Source organism: Scyliorhinus torazame, chromosome 21 (assembly GCF_047496885.1).
Source record: "Scyliorhinus torazame isolate Kashiwa2021f chromosome 21, sScyTor2.1, whole genome shotgun sequence".
Lineage (NCBI taxonomy): Eukaryota > Metazoa > Chordata > Chondrichthyes > Carcharhiniformes > Scyliorhinidae > Scyliorhinus > Scyliorhinus torazame.
This window is the reverse complement of record NC_092727.1, coordinates 12,383,080-12,398,776: the sequence shown is the minus strand read 5'-3', so window position 1 is coordinate 12,398,776 and position 15,697 is coordinate 12,383,080. Positions and strand designations below refer to the sequence as shown.

Below are 15,697 nucleotides of genomic sequence, written 5' to 3'. Positions count from 1 at the left end.
AGCCTAGGTCCTGTGCCACCATCTCTTTTGTTATTTAATCTCTCCTGCCCTCCACCCTATCACACATCTTTCCTTTTGTTCTTTTTCCACCCTCCCCTCATTTCACCTGCTGAAAACCTATTACATTTCCAACATTTCCCAGTTTTGGTGAAAGGTTACTGGCCTGAAAAGTTAACTCTGCTTCTTTCTCCACTGCTAAACCTGCTGAGTATTTCTAACGTTTTCGGTTTCCATTTAACAAAGCTAGACTTTCGGAAACAGACTTTGAGGTTACTTCATGGAAGGAGATTGATTGAGACAGTTGATTCAGGCCAACTGTTCACCAGGACAAGAGTTGCAGTACCAAGGACACAAATGGATTAGAACTAATATGGGAAAACTAATAAATCTTTCTCATAAAATGGGTAACAGACAGTGGGATAGGTTACCAGCGAAAAATATTGAAGCTAACAGCATATATAACCTCACGAGGCAATTAGATGTGTTCATGGGAAGAAAGGCGATTGAAGAATGCGATGAAATGCGGGTGGATGAAATAGATTGATTAAAAAGGAGGGGATATGGTAGAGCTCATGCCCGTTTCATGCTTCTGTAAGCTTGACCACCAATGCTCAGTCGGAAATAGAACCCTTATACTTATCTGACAAAGGAATGTAGATTCGAGAGTCAGAAAGATTGGATTCTAGCCCTGTATTGGAGAAATGTATGTAAACAGACAAGCAACAATTGGCTTGTCACTTATAACACAGAGAACCTGCTTGGTATTGAAGGGCCAAGGAAACAGGCGACATCTGGTGGCAACCTAGGCAATCCTACATCTTGAACATAATATGAACCACAGATTGGGCTTGTAGAAGAAAATATAGCTGGAGAAGGAGCTTTCCTTTGCAAACACTTGCACTCTCTTAAATATCCAGGTCGAGGTGTTTTTTCCTGGGCGTTAAGTGACACAAAAATAAGTACAATACCATGCAAAATGAAAACGTCAAATCATTGCATTTGAAAATAAATAAAGCATTTTATGCACACTTCAATCAGTTATACCGTTGGCAGAATGCATGGTAACCCTTAACCCCACCCCCACATCATCATCCTGCCCACCACAGTTTTTGGTACTTTGTACATAACATCTAAATAATCACGTGGGTTATTTAGAAAAATGCTCGGTCGAAAATACTTTATTGCTAACTATGACAATTTCAAATTAATTACTATTATCATTTATGAAATAGGTGCTTTCCAAGAAGGGGTTCTGAGGCTGGTTTAGAATAAGATATTATTTCACTGCACCCATCTAACAGATACAGTGAAACTACCATTAGAAAACCTCAGCTTTTCAAAAATGGTAGACTTTGATTTGATTATTTTCATCCAATCCAAGCTGGATTAAACCTTGCGTGGAGGGAGTCCTGCTTGTTCTCGTGAAGAGAGGACTGAAGATGTACATAAAGGAAAAGTAACAATGTTTTGATAGCTGCATGAGATTTTGCAGTAGACATTGTTTATTAGATGGCAGGAATAGGCATCGAAACATAGAAAATAGGACCAATAGACCATTCGGCCCTTTGAGTCTGCCGGGCCATTCAATATGATCATGACCGATCCTCTATCTCAACACCATCCTCCCGCTTTCCCCATACCCCGTGACACCTTCAGAATCTATTTATTTCTTAAATATGTCCAATGACTTGGCCTCCACAGCCTTTTGTGGCAGAGATCTCCAAAGGTTCACCACCTTCTCAGTGAAGATGTTTCTCCTTATCTCAGTCCTAAATGGTCTACCTCGTATCCGGAGAGTGTGACCCCCTTGTTCCAGACCCTCCAGCCAGAGGAAACAACAACCTTGCATCCAGTCTGTCCAGCCCTACCAGAATTTTATAAATCCCCTATCATTCTTCTAAATTCCAGTGAATACAGGCCAGTCAATCCACTCTTGCCATCCCAGGAATCAGTCTGGTGAGCCTTCGCTGCACTCCCCCTTTCTTAGGTAAGCAAGCCAAAACTGCACATAATGCCCCAGGTATGGTCTCACCAAGGCCTTGTACAGCTGTAGCAAGACATCCTTGCTCCTTTACTCAAGTCCTGTTGCCATGAAGGCCAACATGCCATTTGCCTTCCTAACTGCTTGCTGTATCTGCAAGCTTGCTTTCAGTGACTGGCGTATGCCGATATTTCCCAATCTACCAACTTTTAAATAATACTCTGCCATTCTGTTTGTGTCACCAGCAAACTTGGGAATATTACATTTGGTTCCCTCATCCAAATCATTGCTGTGTATTGTAGTAGCTGGGGCCCAAGCACTGATCCTTGCGGGACCCCACTAGTTGCCGCCAGCTCAAAAAAGAGCCACCTATTCCTACTCTCTGTTTCCTGTCTGCTAACCAATTCTCAATCCAAGTCAATCTATTACCCCCAATCCCATGTGTTTTAATTTTGCACACTAACCTCTTTTGTGGGACTTTATCAAAGGTTTTCTGAAAATCCAAATACGCCACCATCCACTGGCTCACCCTTATCTATTCTACTAGTTACGTCCTCAATAAACTCCAGCAGGTTTGTCAAACATGATTTCCTTTTAATACACCCAAGTTGATTTTGTCTTATCCCATAAATATTTTCGAAGTGTCCTTTTATTGCATCCTTTATAATAGACTCTAGCATTTTCTCTACTACTGATGTTTAGCTAACTGGTCTGTAATTCCCTGTTTTCTCCCTGCTTTTTTAAATAGTGGGGTTACACTTGCCACCCTCCAATCTGCCAGGACTGTTTCAATTCTGGAAGATGACAACCCATCCATCCAACACATCCGTGGCCACCTCCTTTAGTATCCTGGGATGCAGATTGTCAGGCTCTTGGGATTTATGAGCTTTCAGTTTCATTAACCTCTCTGGCACTATTTTCTTTTAAGCAATATTAATTTCCTTCAATTCCTCCTTCTCAATAGACCCTTGGTTCCTTAGCATTTCTGGAAATTTATTTGTGTCTTCCTCCATGAAGACAGACCTAAAGTAGTTGTGAATTGCTCTGCCATGTCCTAGTTCTCTATTATAAATTCTCATGTTTTGGACTGTCTTCCATGAATCCTTTTGTTTTTAAATACAGATGGAAGCTTTTACATTCTGCTTTTATGTTCAATGCAAGTTTACTCTCATACTCCAATTTACTATCTTAATCAATCTCTTGGTCCTCCTTTGCTGAATTCTGACCAATCCTCAGGCTTGCTACTTTTTCCAGCAACTTTCTATGACTCCTCATTGTATCGAACACTATCCTTATTTTATTTTGTAAGCCATGGTTGGGTCGCTTTTCTTTTTGGGCATGATCCAACGGCCACGCTGTGCCAGAAAAGCAGCTCGCCGCGTGCGGGGCAGCATGGGAGTTGAAAGCCGGGAGACCCCGCTCCCGGGACCAACCCGGCTCGCAACGTCTCGCGAGGCCCAAAGCGATTTTGCGAGGTCTTGCAATGTGGGTCCCATCCACAATGTGGGTTCCGTCCACAACGGGTGGGATCACTTTTTGGAAAATCTGAATATTACAGCGAGGCAGTACACCTCACTCTAACGTGGAGATTCGCGGGGTACCTGGGGCTTTGGGATTCAACCTCTTCGCTTCAGAGACCTCGAGCGCCGTTTGATACTGGTCCCCACAAACGGGGAACAGATGGAGCGGCAGTCCTGGGCGTCTCTCAGGGGATTGGAGGTCCCAGCTGTATTCCCTTTGGGCACGGTGGTGCCCTGGCACTGCTGGTGCCTCCTGGGTACCGCCACCGGGGTGCCAGCCTGGCACTGCCAACTGGCATGGGCACTGCCAAGGTGCCAAGCTAGCATTATTTGCGTATGTGCAATTGGGCCGTGGTTACCCGCCGTGTGTTTTGGGGAGGTGCGGCGGGGGGCCGGGGATCTTCCCTAGGTGAGTTCGGGCTGGGGGAGTGGGGGTTACAAAGAGGCGTCTTTTCGCATCAGCCATCTGCTGGTGAAAGATAGGAAACCATTCACCGATGACAAATTTATCAAGGAGACGATGAAGGTCGCTGCCGATACTTAGTTCAAAGACTTGAAAAACAAAAATGGAATTATGACAGCCATCAAGAGCATGCTGCTTTAACAGTAGTCGATCGCAATCGACAAGTCGACCCCAGGGTCTCGAACAATCGATTATCGTTGCCTACCGAACCACGCCAAATTGAGTGAGACTTGGGATTTCGCGTAAGGACAAGTAAATAAGCTTATTGCCTACTAAACCGCACCAAATTGCATGAGACTCAATTTGGATTCTTCGCAGACCCGCAAATCACGTTTGGCGTGGGGGCGGGGAATCAAAGTTCCAGATGGAATCAGACCTGGCGCCGCTCCGACCATTTTCACCAGGAATGGGAAAACAAATTTAGTTTTTAAGAATGCCAAAGGCAAGACCATTTGTCAACAGACTAGCCTTGGGTAAAAGTGGCAATTTGGAATGGCATCACAAGACAACGTGTGCAAACCTTCAAGAAAATGTCCTTTTAAACTGCGCAATTCGGACAAAGAGTGTTGGGGAGTTAAAGGAATTTTGAAAGCTCAAATTTTTTTTTTCAAAGAAAGCACTCTTTTCAAAATCTGCAGCTAAAGGCGAGGTTGACAAAGAGGTGTCTTTTCACATTAGCTGTCTGCTGGCAAAAGATAAGAAACCATTCACCGATGGCGAATTTATCAAGGAGGCTATGAAGGTCGCTGCCGATACTTAGTTCAAAGACTTGAAAAACAAAAATGGAGTTATGACAGCCATCAAGAGCATGCTGCTTTAAAAGTAGCCAGAAGGGTGGAATTGTCCGAGGGTGTGTCTCAGCAAGTACACCAAGACTTATCAGGCTGAGAATGTTTCTCACGTAATTTGATGAATCAGTAGACATGATGGATAAGGCCCAGCTGATTGTTTTCGTTCGCATGGCATTCAAAGACAACAACAAAGGACTTTCTCACTCTTTTGACACTCAAAGAGAAGAGGAGACAAGAGGCGAGGATGTATACAACAAATACAAAAGTTACGTGATTGAGAAAGACATTCCGATCAAGAAACTGGTTTCAATCACAACCGATGATGCACCATGGCTGGGTATCAAAACAGGCTTTGTTGCACTTTGCAGAAATGATCCTGAATTTCCCTCCTGTGTCAATTACCACTGTGCTATCCACCAGCAAGATTATTGCCGTTTCTCTTGTAATGACAGTTGTCAAGATTGTCAACTCAATTTGTGCCAGAACTCTGTAACATCACTTGCTCAAATCATTACTTGATGAGCTGAGCTTGATGCTGCCGACGGTGAACTAATTCTTGATGCAGATGTGAGGTGGTTAAGTCGAGGAGAAGTCCTCCAGAGATGTTTAGATCTGACACCTGAAATTGTCAGCTTTCTTTAATCAAGAAATGAGGTGTACATCAAGCTGCTGGAAAAATGCATGAGCTGAATCATGAACTGTAAGAGAGGGACAGTGACTCATGATAAGTGCAGTGAATGAGTTCAAGTTGAAACTGAGCCTCTGGTCCTCTCCGTTAAGAACAAAATTACTGAGCACTTCCAAAACGGGAAAAAAAATCCAACAACAGGTCAAACAGAAACACATTCTGTGACCACCTGTAAAAGGAATTCAGCAGACAATTTCAGGAGGTAGACAAGATGGAATAAATCACTATGCTAGTCTCAAATCCTTTTCTTCAAGTGGACATTGGAGACCTGATCGCACAATTTCAGCAGGTGTTTGAACAAAGCGGTGGATTTGACATGGAAATAATTGCCATGCAAAATGACAGAGCTGAAAGCTAGGCCAAGGGATAAAGACGTTTGGGGACTTGCAGACAGAGAGAAGTTGCCTCTTCTGACATCCTGCGCACTCACGGTGAAGGCCTACTTTGGTTCCACATACTTCCATGATTTGGCTTTTTCCCAAATGAAAATCATCAAGTCCAAGTATCGCACTCGTCTCACAGATGCCCACCTGACGGATTGTATGAGACTGTCCTTCTGAAACTATGATTCAGACTTCACAGCACTAAGAATAGGTGAGTATTATGTATAGTGTACATTTCTGCGGGGTTTAGTACAGTTGAATTTTTGAGAGGAGATCTTGTGCTGCAAAACATGTCCCTAACTACCCAAACTGGAAACATCATGATAGTAATCAAGACCCGCTGGGTCAAAAATCTGGACTCTGTTACCTAATAGCACTGCATCAGTGGGAAAATATGGATGGCAATAAATGCTAGCGATGCCTAATTGCCAAGCATCATTAAAAAAATATTTTAAGGACATTTTACTCAACTCATGGTCAATGAAGGAGTTATTATTAATGATGCAAAAAAATAAAAAAATATTTTCATGTCATCCTTTTATTTAAAATCTTAGTGCTGCTGACGTCATTACTAGAACTGGGGAATTACGGAGCCATATAATGTGGAGTAGCTCAACCAATATATAGTTCAAACTTCCTGGGTTACACCTTTACTCATGCCAGTTCAGCTGCCTTATACTATCTGCCTCAGTGACTCCTCCAAGACATTTCTACCGATGACACCACCAGTGCAGTTTAACTAGAATAAACACAAAGCTAATTCTTTTTAAACAGGCAGCACAGATCAGAACACGAGGTTTAAAAAATGGTGCACCAAATCGTCAAACTTGTAAGATCGCCCGTGCCACAGACTTCTTGGACTCAGGGAGATTGCTCTGGGGTGGCGTCAAGTGTAGGCCAAGTTTCGTGGGCAATGCAATATCAATATAATTGTACAAAACCCCAAAATAAGATTAAGATTGAATTGGGAATTAATTGAAGCTCGTGTCCTTTTCTTCATAGAATGATTTATAACCACTGCAGCAGATGGTACCTGAAGGTCAGAGAGGTGATAAATCACAGCAATTCATCGATGGGCACAGTTCCTCGTGACTCGTACAAAATGGCATTCGTAGCCCCCTGGAGCTCAGCAACTTCTTGGCCTTCCAGTCACTTGGCTACTATTGGTGCTCATGAAGGCCACGGAAAATGAGGCAGGATGCAACCTCAAAAATATATATGCATACCATCATGACAACTCTCCCTCCACTATCCTTGGGTGGGATTTTATAACCCCTCCAGCCGGTGGAACCTTCAGGTCCCGTGGAAATGAACGGAGATTTGAAACGGTTTGCAACCCATCGCAACAGGCCAGGAAATCCCAGCTTTTTATTTAAAAACATTACAGCTGGTTGCAGTTATTCTTTCAACATCCAGGATTATAGCTTTGCCTTTGCCACAGAAGCAGTAGATCCCACAATTGCTTCTCTGGTGATTTTTATTCATAGAATCCTTTAAAACCACCTAGCCATATCCTCGTGATTCCACAACACTCTCCAACATAGGACCTGGCAGCAAATCTGCCTTTCCCTCCTGGCATAGGAGTTCTGATGAATGAGGTGAATGATGTTAACAAAAAGCCTTTAAAAAAACATCTAATTAGAATAGCTGGAATTTAAACAAACTCATTGCTGTAAGCTTGCTACAGGAGGGCACTTGGTCAGCCTGCAACTCTCACATCCACCTGTATTCTCTTCCACCTCCAGTCAGATCTGCCTCAGAGCCAACTATGCTCCTAATCCTGACTTCGGCAACACATGACTCAGTATTAACAGCCCTTAAGGTGCACACAAGACTGCAGAGCCCACCTATGGAACTGCCTTGTATCAGAGTCTGTTGATTGCGAGGATCAGAAAGACCACCAACTAGGGAACTCCCAGATCTGACTCATTATGCAGCAGCACCTCTTCTCCATCACGTCACAGAATCATCACTGCGCAATGCAAAGCCAATGGACACATTATTTACAGACTGTAGACTTGCCTTTCAAAAGCGAATATATCCTGCTTCCACAATGTTTCTGCTGGGTACATAACTCTGTTTAAAAGAAAATCCCCCCGACCTTTTGTTTTGTAGATAATCTTAAATTTATGAATTTTAGTGACACTTTGACCAGTGGAAATATTTTTTCCCTCTCTGCCCTTTACAATTTTGAACACTTCTATCAGATACACTCTTAACCTTTGATTCTTAACCTTTGTTCTGATGAAAAGGGTCTCAGTTTCTGAACATGACCAATCCACGACTGTCCCTGAAATTTCCAAAGTAAAATTACAATCCCATGAATAATCAAATGGGACAACTATGAAATGAAAATCGCTTATTGTCACAAGTCGGCTTCAAATGAAGTTACTGTGAAAAGCCCCTAGTCGCCACATTCCGGCGCCTGTTCGGGGAGGCTGGTACGGGAATTGAACCGTGCTGCTGGCCTGCTTTCAATTGGTCTGCTTTGAAGAGTTGCCTTCAAAATAAGGTTGCAGGCAATTACCATTAGCTACTGAAATAAGCAATTATATGGGGATAGAGATTAATTTCAAAACCAGTCATTTAAGCCTATAACTTCTTTTAACTAATTTTGTGGAGATACTGCTGAATTAAGTACAGCCTAGCTCACCTAACGCCGGCCTATGGTGAAACCCTTCTCTGCAACAACTCACTCATCATTCAGCCACTTTTTCATGAGCGAAAAATAATCATTGTTTAAAAGATAGATTTAAAGAATGCTATTCCCTGTGCAATTCCAGCTTTGTTGTCATGCCCTCAATCCTCTGGGTATATTCGTTGACAACGTCCATTTCTATGAGCCAAGGATTAAGTCAGCGACAGATGCAGGCGTGCTTCTTCCCCTCTTCTGATATGACAACAGCTGCTACACCCCCGCTACTGCAGAAACATTTCATGTTGGTTTTAAAAACTCTGCTCTTTAGTTTAACAGCGTCACGAATAACCAAGAATTGGCATAAACGACTACCAGCATTTTGTGCTGTGTTGCCAGTATTAAATCCAGCGCTTAAACTAATTCTTTACCTAATGTACCTTGTAAAAGATTCACATAATTAAATCAAAGGTGACAGAGGGGCCGTTTAATCTCTGCTAACGAGCCCGAAATATGATTTCAGAATTTTTGAAGGATACATTTTTGGGTCCTTTTTGAAGCCTTCCAGCCATTTCTTATTAGCGTCGATCATTCCTTGAATAGAGCTTCTGTCCCCGTGTGTAATCTTGGAATGTGATTTCTGTAACATCTTTACTTGGTCACTGCGAGAAATAACATTAAATATGCAAATGTTAGCAAAACACCAACTTAAAATAGGGATCAACCATAAAAGATGATTTGTACAAATTTCCCACCTTTATTGTTGTGCCAAAATATACAAACAGGAAAACAACATCTGGGGCAAAATTCTCCGGTACCGGCGCGATGTCCGCCGACCGGCGCAAATCAGTCAGGCATCGCGCCGCCCCAAAGGTGCGGAATCCTCCGCATCTTGGGGGGCCGAGCCCTAACCTTGAGGGGCTAGGCCCGCGCCGGACTGATTTCCGCCCCGCCAGCTGGCGCGGAAATGACATTGCCGGGCGGCGCATGCGCGGGAGCGTCAGCGGCCGCTCACGGCATCCCCGCGCATGCGCTGTGGAGGGAGTCTCTTCCGCCTTCGCCACGGTCTCCACCATAAATGGAAAAGAGTGCCCCCACGGCACAGGCCCGCCCGCGGATCGGTGGGCCCCGATCGCGGGCCAGGCCACCGTGGGGGCAACCCCCGGGGCCAGATCGCCCCGCGCCCCCCCCAGGACCCCGGAGCCCACCTGCGCCGCCTTGTCCCGCCGGTAAGGTAGGTGGTTTAATCCACGCCGGCGGGACAGGCATTCTAGCAGCGGGACTTCGGCTCATTCGGGCCGGAGAATCGCGTGGGGGGGGGGGGGGCGCCGCCAACCGGCGGGGCGCGATTCTCGCCCCCGCCGAATCACCGGTGCCAGAGAATTCGGCAACCGGCGGGGGCGGGATTCACGCCAGCCCCCGGTGATTCTCCGACCCGGCGGGGGGTCGGAGAATCTCGCCCCTTAGGTCAGGTTGGTAACTCACTACCTTGCTTGTTAGTTGCTATTTCATTGTGGCCATTACCTAGGCAAGGCTCTTTTTGCCATTACTGATTATTTGGCTACCATTTCAATTGACCTAGAAGCTTACTGTTCGGATTTAAAAATGCTTTGGTGCATGTGCTCTGGTCCTTACAAAATAAACATTGGACACAGAAATAGCCAACTGCAAAAAGGTTGCATAGCAAGCTTAAGTAGCTGTACTTAGTTGTTTGACAACAATTCTTACTGTGGCCACATCTGACATATTTAACTTATTGAAAAGTAAGCTGTTAATATAGTCAATAGTATCAAACTGGCAGAAGAAGGTTTAAAAAACACAATAGGGATGTGGATATTTCCCCTTTCTCTCCTTCTACCTTGTTCTCCATTCACTTAAGGGTAGACTTTACTGGGCAGCACAATTGCACAGTGGTTAGCACTGTTGCTTCACAGCGGCAGGGTCCCAGGTTTGATTCCCGGCTTGGGTCACTGTCTGTGCGGAGTCTGCAAGTTCTTCCCGTGTCTTCGTGGGTTTCCTCCGGGTGCTCCGGTTTCCTCCCACAAGTCCCAAAAGACGTGCTGTGAGGTCAATTGGAATGTGAGGCGTGATTCTCCTGGCTCCGCGCCGGTGCGGAGAATCGGCGCCATTTGCGGCGGATGGGCCGAGAGGAAAAAGCAGAGTTCCGCCTGCGCCATCCACACCTGGTCGCTGCCGGCGGGAACTCTGCGCGAAGGGTCGGGGAGCGGCCTGTGAGGGGGGGGGGTGGGGGGCGGCTCCGTCCCGGGGGGGGTCTCCGATGGGGTCTGGCCCGCGATCGGAGCCCACCAATCGGCGGGCCGGTCTCTACCCCCCTCCCCCCCCCCGGGCCTACTTTGTTGCGCGTTCGGCCCCAGAACTCCCGCGCCATGTTGCATCGGGGCCACCGCGCATGCGCGGGTTGGCGCCGCCCCCAGTGCGTGCCAGGAAGTGAGGCTGGAGCGGCGTGAATGAGACTAGCTGTCTCACTCTAATATGCAGATCTGAAAAATACCGATCCCCGCAACGTCTCGTGAGATCGCGTTAGCTCTCGCGAGGTGTGGTGAGTCGGGTAGAGCTCCCGGCATCTACCAGCCGTGCCAACGTTCAGGCACAATGCGGCCGGTGGATCGCGCCCCAAATTGTTAAATATCTTTGAAATGTGGATTTGCAGGAAAATGAACAGGATGAGCTGGGAAGAAAAAGAAACAAATGATGAAATGCTGAGGGGAGTAAACGAATGGAGACATTTGCTGAATGCAATTAGGGAAAGAGACTGGGCAGGGCACATCTTAAAAGGAAACAGGCTAGTACGAGGCGTTGTGGAGGGAAGATTTCAAAGAAAAAAAAGAGGAAAGAAGTGGCCATCAATGTTGGATTGCTTGAAGATTGAAATCAGCTATCGGGAAATGAAAAGACTGGCACAGGACACAGAGACATGGCGAAGACTACAAGCCAACGGCTTCTTTAGGGGTAGAGCACACATGATAATGATGGCAGCTGTTCCATCAGCAAAGGCTGGGGATTCAACCATGACCATTCTGGCCTGCAGGATTCAGGAGTTCATCCATTTGTTCCAGGAAATTCTGACTGTTGGTCTGTACCCAAACTGTTAAGTTGTCTTTTTTCCCCCAGATATTGATAGTACTGGTTTATATTTCCAACAATTTTTAATACTAATAGTTACCTGTTAAATAAATCTGGGGAAAACTTTTTTTATAAATCAGAATGATATATTCAGTCAACATATACGATGCACTATTCAGTGCTGTGTTGATGACAGACCCTCTCGGGATTCGGTTACAGGTAAATCAGGTAGACAAAGGCATAGATTACTTCAGCAGATGTTGCCGAGAGGAGGTAAAGACAGTGAAATCATGTTACGGAAAGGCTCAAAAGGATTTCACCACAGCTGAGCAATGCTGCCAATTTGATGAACATTCCAGAAGCACAAGGAACTGAAGGTGGATATGAGGGAGTGATATCAGAATAGGGAGAGAGTGCACATTCTCCTTGTGTCTGCGTGGGTCTCACCCCCACAACCCAAACGTGTGCAGGGTAGGTGGATTGGCCACATTAAATTGCCCCTTAATTGGAAAAAAAAAGAATTGGGTACTCTAAATTTATTTTAAAAAGGAATAGGGGAGAGAGGTGGAAGCTGGTGCTTTGTGACGGAGGAGGAAGTGGAAGCTAAATGGGATACGTATTTGTGAACGCATTAGCAGATAACCCGTATGGAAATTAGAAAGCATGGAAGCAGTCTATTTTGTACTGTGGCTGATCAAGACAGAGAAAATGCATAGTTGAGTCAACCATACTTGTGTGCAAAAAAAAAGTGGGGAAAACAGTCAAGTAACATTGCACCCCCTCATCGTACATTCATGAATAGAGTCACAGTTACATATTGTTGAAAAGACAAATTTTTAGGATGATCCAGTGGTCTTGAGAATTTAGCACAATGCAGGGAACAATGTAGAGCTGAGATACATCATCACTGTCTGTATATATATTTTTTACAACAGGCCATGGTTGATTTTTTTTGTGTCTGAAAATTCTGTTGAACAGCAGCCAGCAAGCTGAAGTATGTGTGCAGATTCTGTGATGTGCAAAATTGTTGTCCCCTAGAGCTAATCTGGCTCATCTGGGTTTCCACTGGCAACAGCCTTCAAAAACTGACATTTAAGGGAAAAAAAACGAAAATAAACTTCACACACGTAAAATAAATGCAAACTGTATTATTTCTGAACTTTTTGTGAGGCTGTTGTTCAGCAATTGGAACCCTAATTACATCTGTATGCTTGTGCTGTCTAATACTGCTGGTAAATTATTGCTTGCACATCAACGAGGCTCTCTGAGACTGAGGGTGCTGCAATATTTTGTTCACAAGCAGGAAAAGGTGTACGGTGGTGAAACAAATTTGGTTAAATGGGCTCCTTGTACAGGAAGTGTTCACAAGAAACTTCTGCCCGCTTTTGCATCAGTTGGTTGGTATTAGAGGAACAAAACATGCCCGATGCTAGATTGGAAGATTATGATAGCATCCTGACCTCATGTACCACAGGGTCACCTTGCGTATATACATTTCACATGGCAGAAATCCATCTGAGCTTGTTTAAAAAGATCTCCACTTTTAAAAAATTCACTTGTAGATGTTACACATCAATATGAGTAAACCTCTGTATCATCCCAGTGTTGATGATTGCAAGAAAAGGTCAAAACATTACACAAGATCCAAATAACCTTCATTTGCTCATTTGGAAGATTTGTTTTTTTTCATTAAACAATATTTCACCGTGATTACAAACACTAGAGAACAACAGCCCCGCAGCACAGATATTAACTTGCATTTCTAAGCCTCCTGGATTGCCCTGGACCATAATCTGCTACTATGGTTCGACGAATTGTCGTTTATCAGTGCAAAGGGGCAAGATGATGGCGTAGTGGTAATGTCACTGGACTGGTAATCCAGAGGTCCAGGCTAATCCTCTGGATACACGGGTTCAAATCCCACCATGGTGGAATTAAAATGCAATTGATAAATGTGGGATTTAAAGCTAGACTCAGTAATGGCAATGGTAACAACTATCATCGGGCCTGGTTCTTTAGGGAAGGAAATGTGCTGCCCAGATCCAAAACTGTCCTTTTAAAAAATGTATTGGAAGTGGGCGCTGCTGGCTGGGCCAGCATTTATTACCCATCCCTAATTTCTCTTGAACGGAGTGGCTTGCCAGGCCATTTCAGAAGACATTTAAGAGTCAACCACATTGCTATCACATATAGGTCAGATCAGGGAGGACGGCAGATTTCATTTCCCGAAGGACCAAATGGGTTTTTGTGACAAACTGCATGGTCATCATGAGCCTTTTAATTCCAGGTTTGTCTGAATTAAAATTTCAACATCTTCCATATGGAATTCAAACCCAGGTCCCCAGAGCATTACCCTGGGTCTCTGGATTATTAATCAAGTAATAAAAGCACTATGCCACCGTCTCCCCTTCGAGGGCAATTATAGATGGGCAACAATGCAGGCCTTGCCAGCGACACTCACATCCCATGAAAGAATAAACAAATTAGATGTTAGCTCAGCAGAATGCGACAGGAGAGGGGGAAAAAGAATCTTTAACTTCCAACACCAAGCTGATGAAGAGGTCTTGAAGTTGGACAGCGTAATATTCTGTGGAGAAACTGGGCTTAACGAGGAGAAAAACATGAGAATCAACCTGTCCCATCCCACAACCACCCAATATTAACTAAGTGACGAAATAATCAGAAATCCAAAGAAAATGTCCTTGGATATGAAACTCTTACCTTGCAGAAACATATCCTAAGCGGCTCTCCAGGGGTGTGGAACTTCTACTTAGAGTTGGTATTCCTCCTGGTCAGAAGAGAAAACAAGCAGATTAAAAACAAAGGACACGATTGAACGTCCGACCCGGTGGCACGACGAGGTCGTTAAATCCCATGAAAGCCCTCTTGCGAGATTGGCACTGCCAGGATGCCAGGTTGCCTGTGCCAGGGATGGGGCCCGGAGGAGCCTGCCCTTATGAGGTGGGGCTCGAGGACCTCCTGAGAGGTAAGTTGGCACAGTGGGGAGGGGGCTCCAGAGGCTGAGCTCGTCAGTGCAGGAAATAAGGTAAATGGGGCCTCATTTCCGCTGCAGGCACTGAGATAGACCTTGCTATATTCGCCCAAAATGGGACCTTGTTTTTAGTGCGTTAAAGTATCAATCTTGTTAGGCTGGCCCCTAGAAGCTAACTATGGTAGTGCAGCTCCACATGTCAGACAGAAGACCAATCCCTTTTCCCAAAAAAGTAAACTAAAGCGTAAGATGTGTCTAACTGCACTATCAGTACAAAATGTTTCTGATTGCAGTCACTGAGTAATGCATTCGTTCAGACCTCCAAACCGCATGTCAGATAAAATATAACAGAAATACAGGAACGAAAGTCCACAGAAGGAAATATTTTGTCAAAAGAATTCAAGTGTATTTTGTAACAAGCCTTCGCGATTAAGAAGTAAAGATTGACATCTGACCTGGGAAATATTTGCGCCACTTCTCACTTAGTGCATCATCCACAGATTGAGCTGTGGGAAGGTGAGAGGTGGCATTTGTTCCTCTGTTCCAAATCCACTGCGAAGGCAAGGGAACGGTGCCGGAGGGAAGCAAGGACCCGCTGTTCTGGGTCCTTGTCAAGGAAGTGTACACAGACAAAGGCACACTGTTGCTTGGAGGTGGGACACTCAAAGCCTGTGTTGTGGAAAAAAGCGGTGACTGTTGCATTCCCAATGATCCAAGAACACAGAGAACACTGTTAAGGTCGCTGGTAATTTTCTGAACGGAGTCGCTGAGATACTGTATGTTGGCACGTTGAGCAAGAGACAACTCGGCCTTTAAGTCTGCTGTGAAAAGAACAACAAAAGTTAATTCAAAAAGTTCAACGACTGAGATTTCAAATTCATGGCTGGGATTTTCCAGCCTCGCTGAAAGTCAATGGGTGGGATTCTGCACCCGTCGGCATGATCCCCGGTCCCACCAAAGCTGACGCCTAGCAGTGGGTTCCCTGGTGGCTGGGCAGACGAGAAGATCCTGCCAGTGGGCAAGGGCTTGCCGCATCCACTGTGGTAAAAACCGCCATGCGGGGCAGGAAAATCATGGCCAATGAACATTTGGCTGGCGCGGGGTCGGAAAATCCCTGCCCGACTAACTATTTTAGTTGAAAGCTAGTTTCCTATTTGGCC

At 45.0% G+C, this 15,697-nt stretch overlaps 1 protein-coding gene across 6 annotated transcripts in view; it reads right to left on the bottom strand.

The window, feature by feature from the left end:
* Positions 1-998: 998 nt before the first annotated feature.
* LOC140398169 (centrosomal protein of 164 kDa-like) overlaps positions 999-15,697 on the bottom strand; it is a 321,180-nt gene continuing 306,481 nt past the window's right edge. For 5 of the 6 annotated variants that reach the window (XM_072486508.1, XM_072486510.1, XM_072486512.1 and 2 more), the window contains 4 exons: positions 14,993-15,358; positions 14,267-14,333; positions 9,001-9,123; positions 999-1,433 (listed from right to left, as the gene is read on the bottom strand). In XM_072486508.1, the coding sequence (XP_072342609.1) occupies positions 1,337-1,433; positions 9,001-9,123; positions 14,267-14,333; positions 14,993-15,358 (653 nt within the window). In that variant the 3' untranslated portion in view covers positions 999-1,336. The remainder of the gene's footprint in view (positions 1,434-9,000; positions 9,124-14,266; positions 14,334-14,992; positions 15,359-15,697) is intronic. The other variant, XM_072486509.1, reaches the window with a different exon arrangement.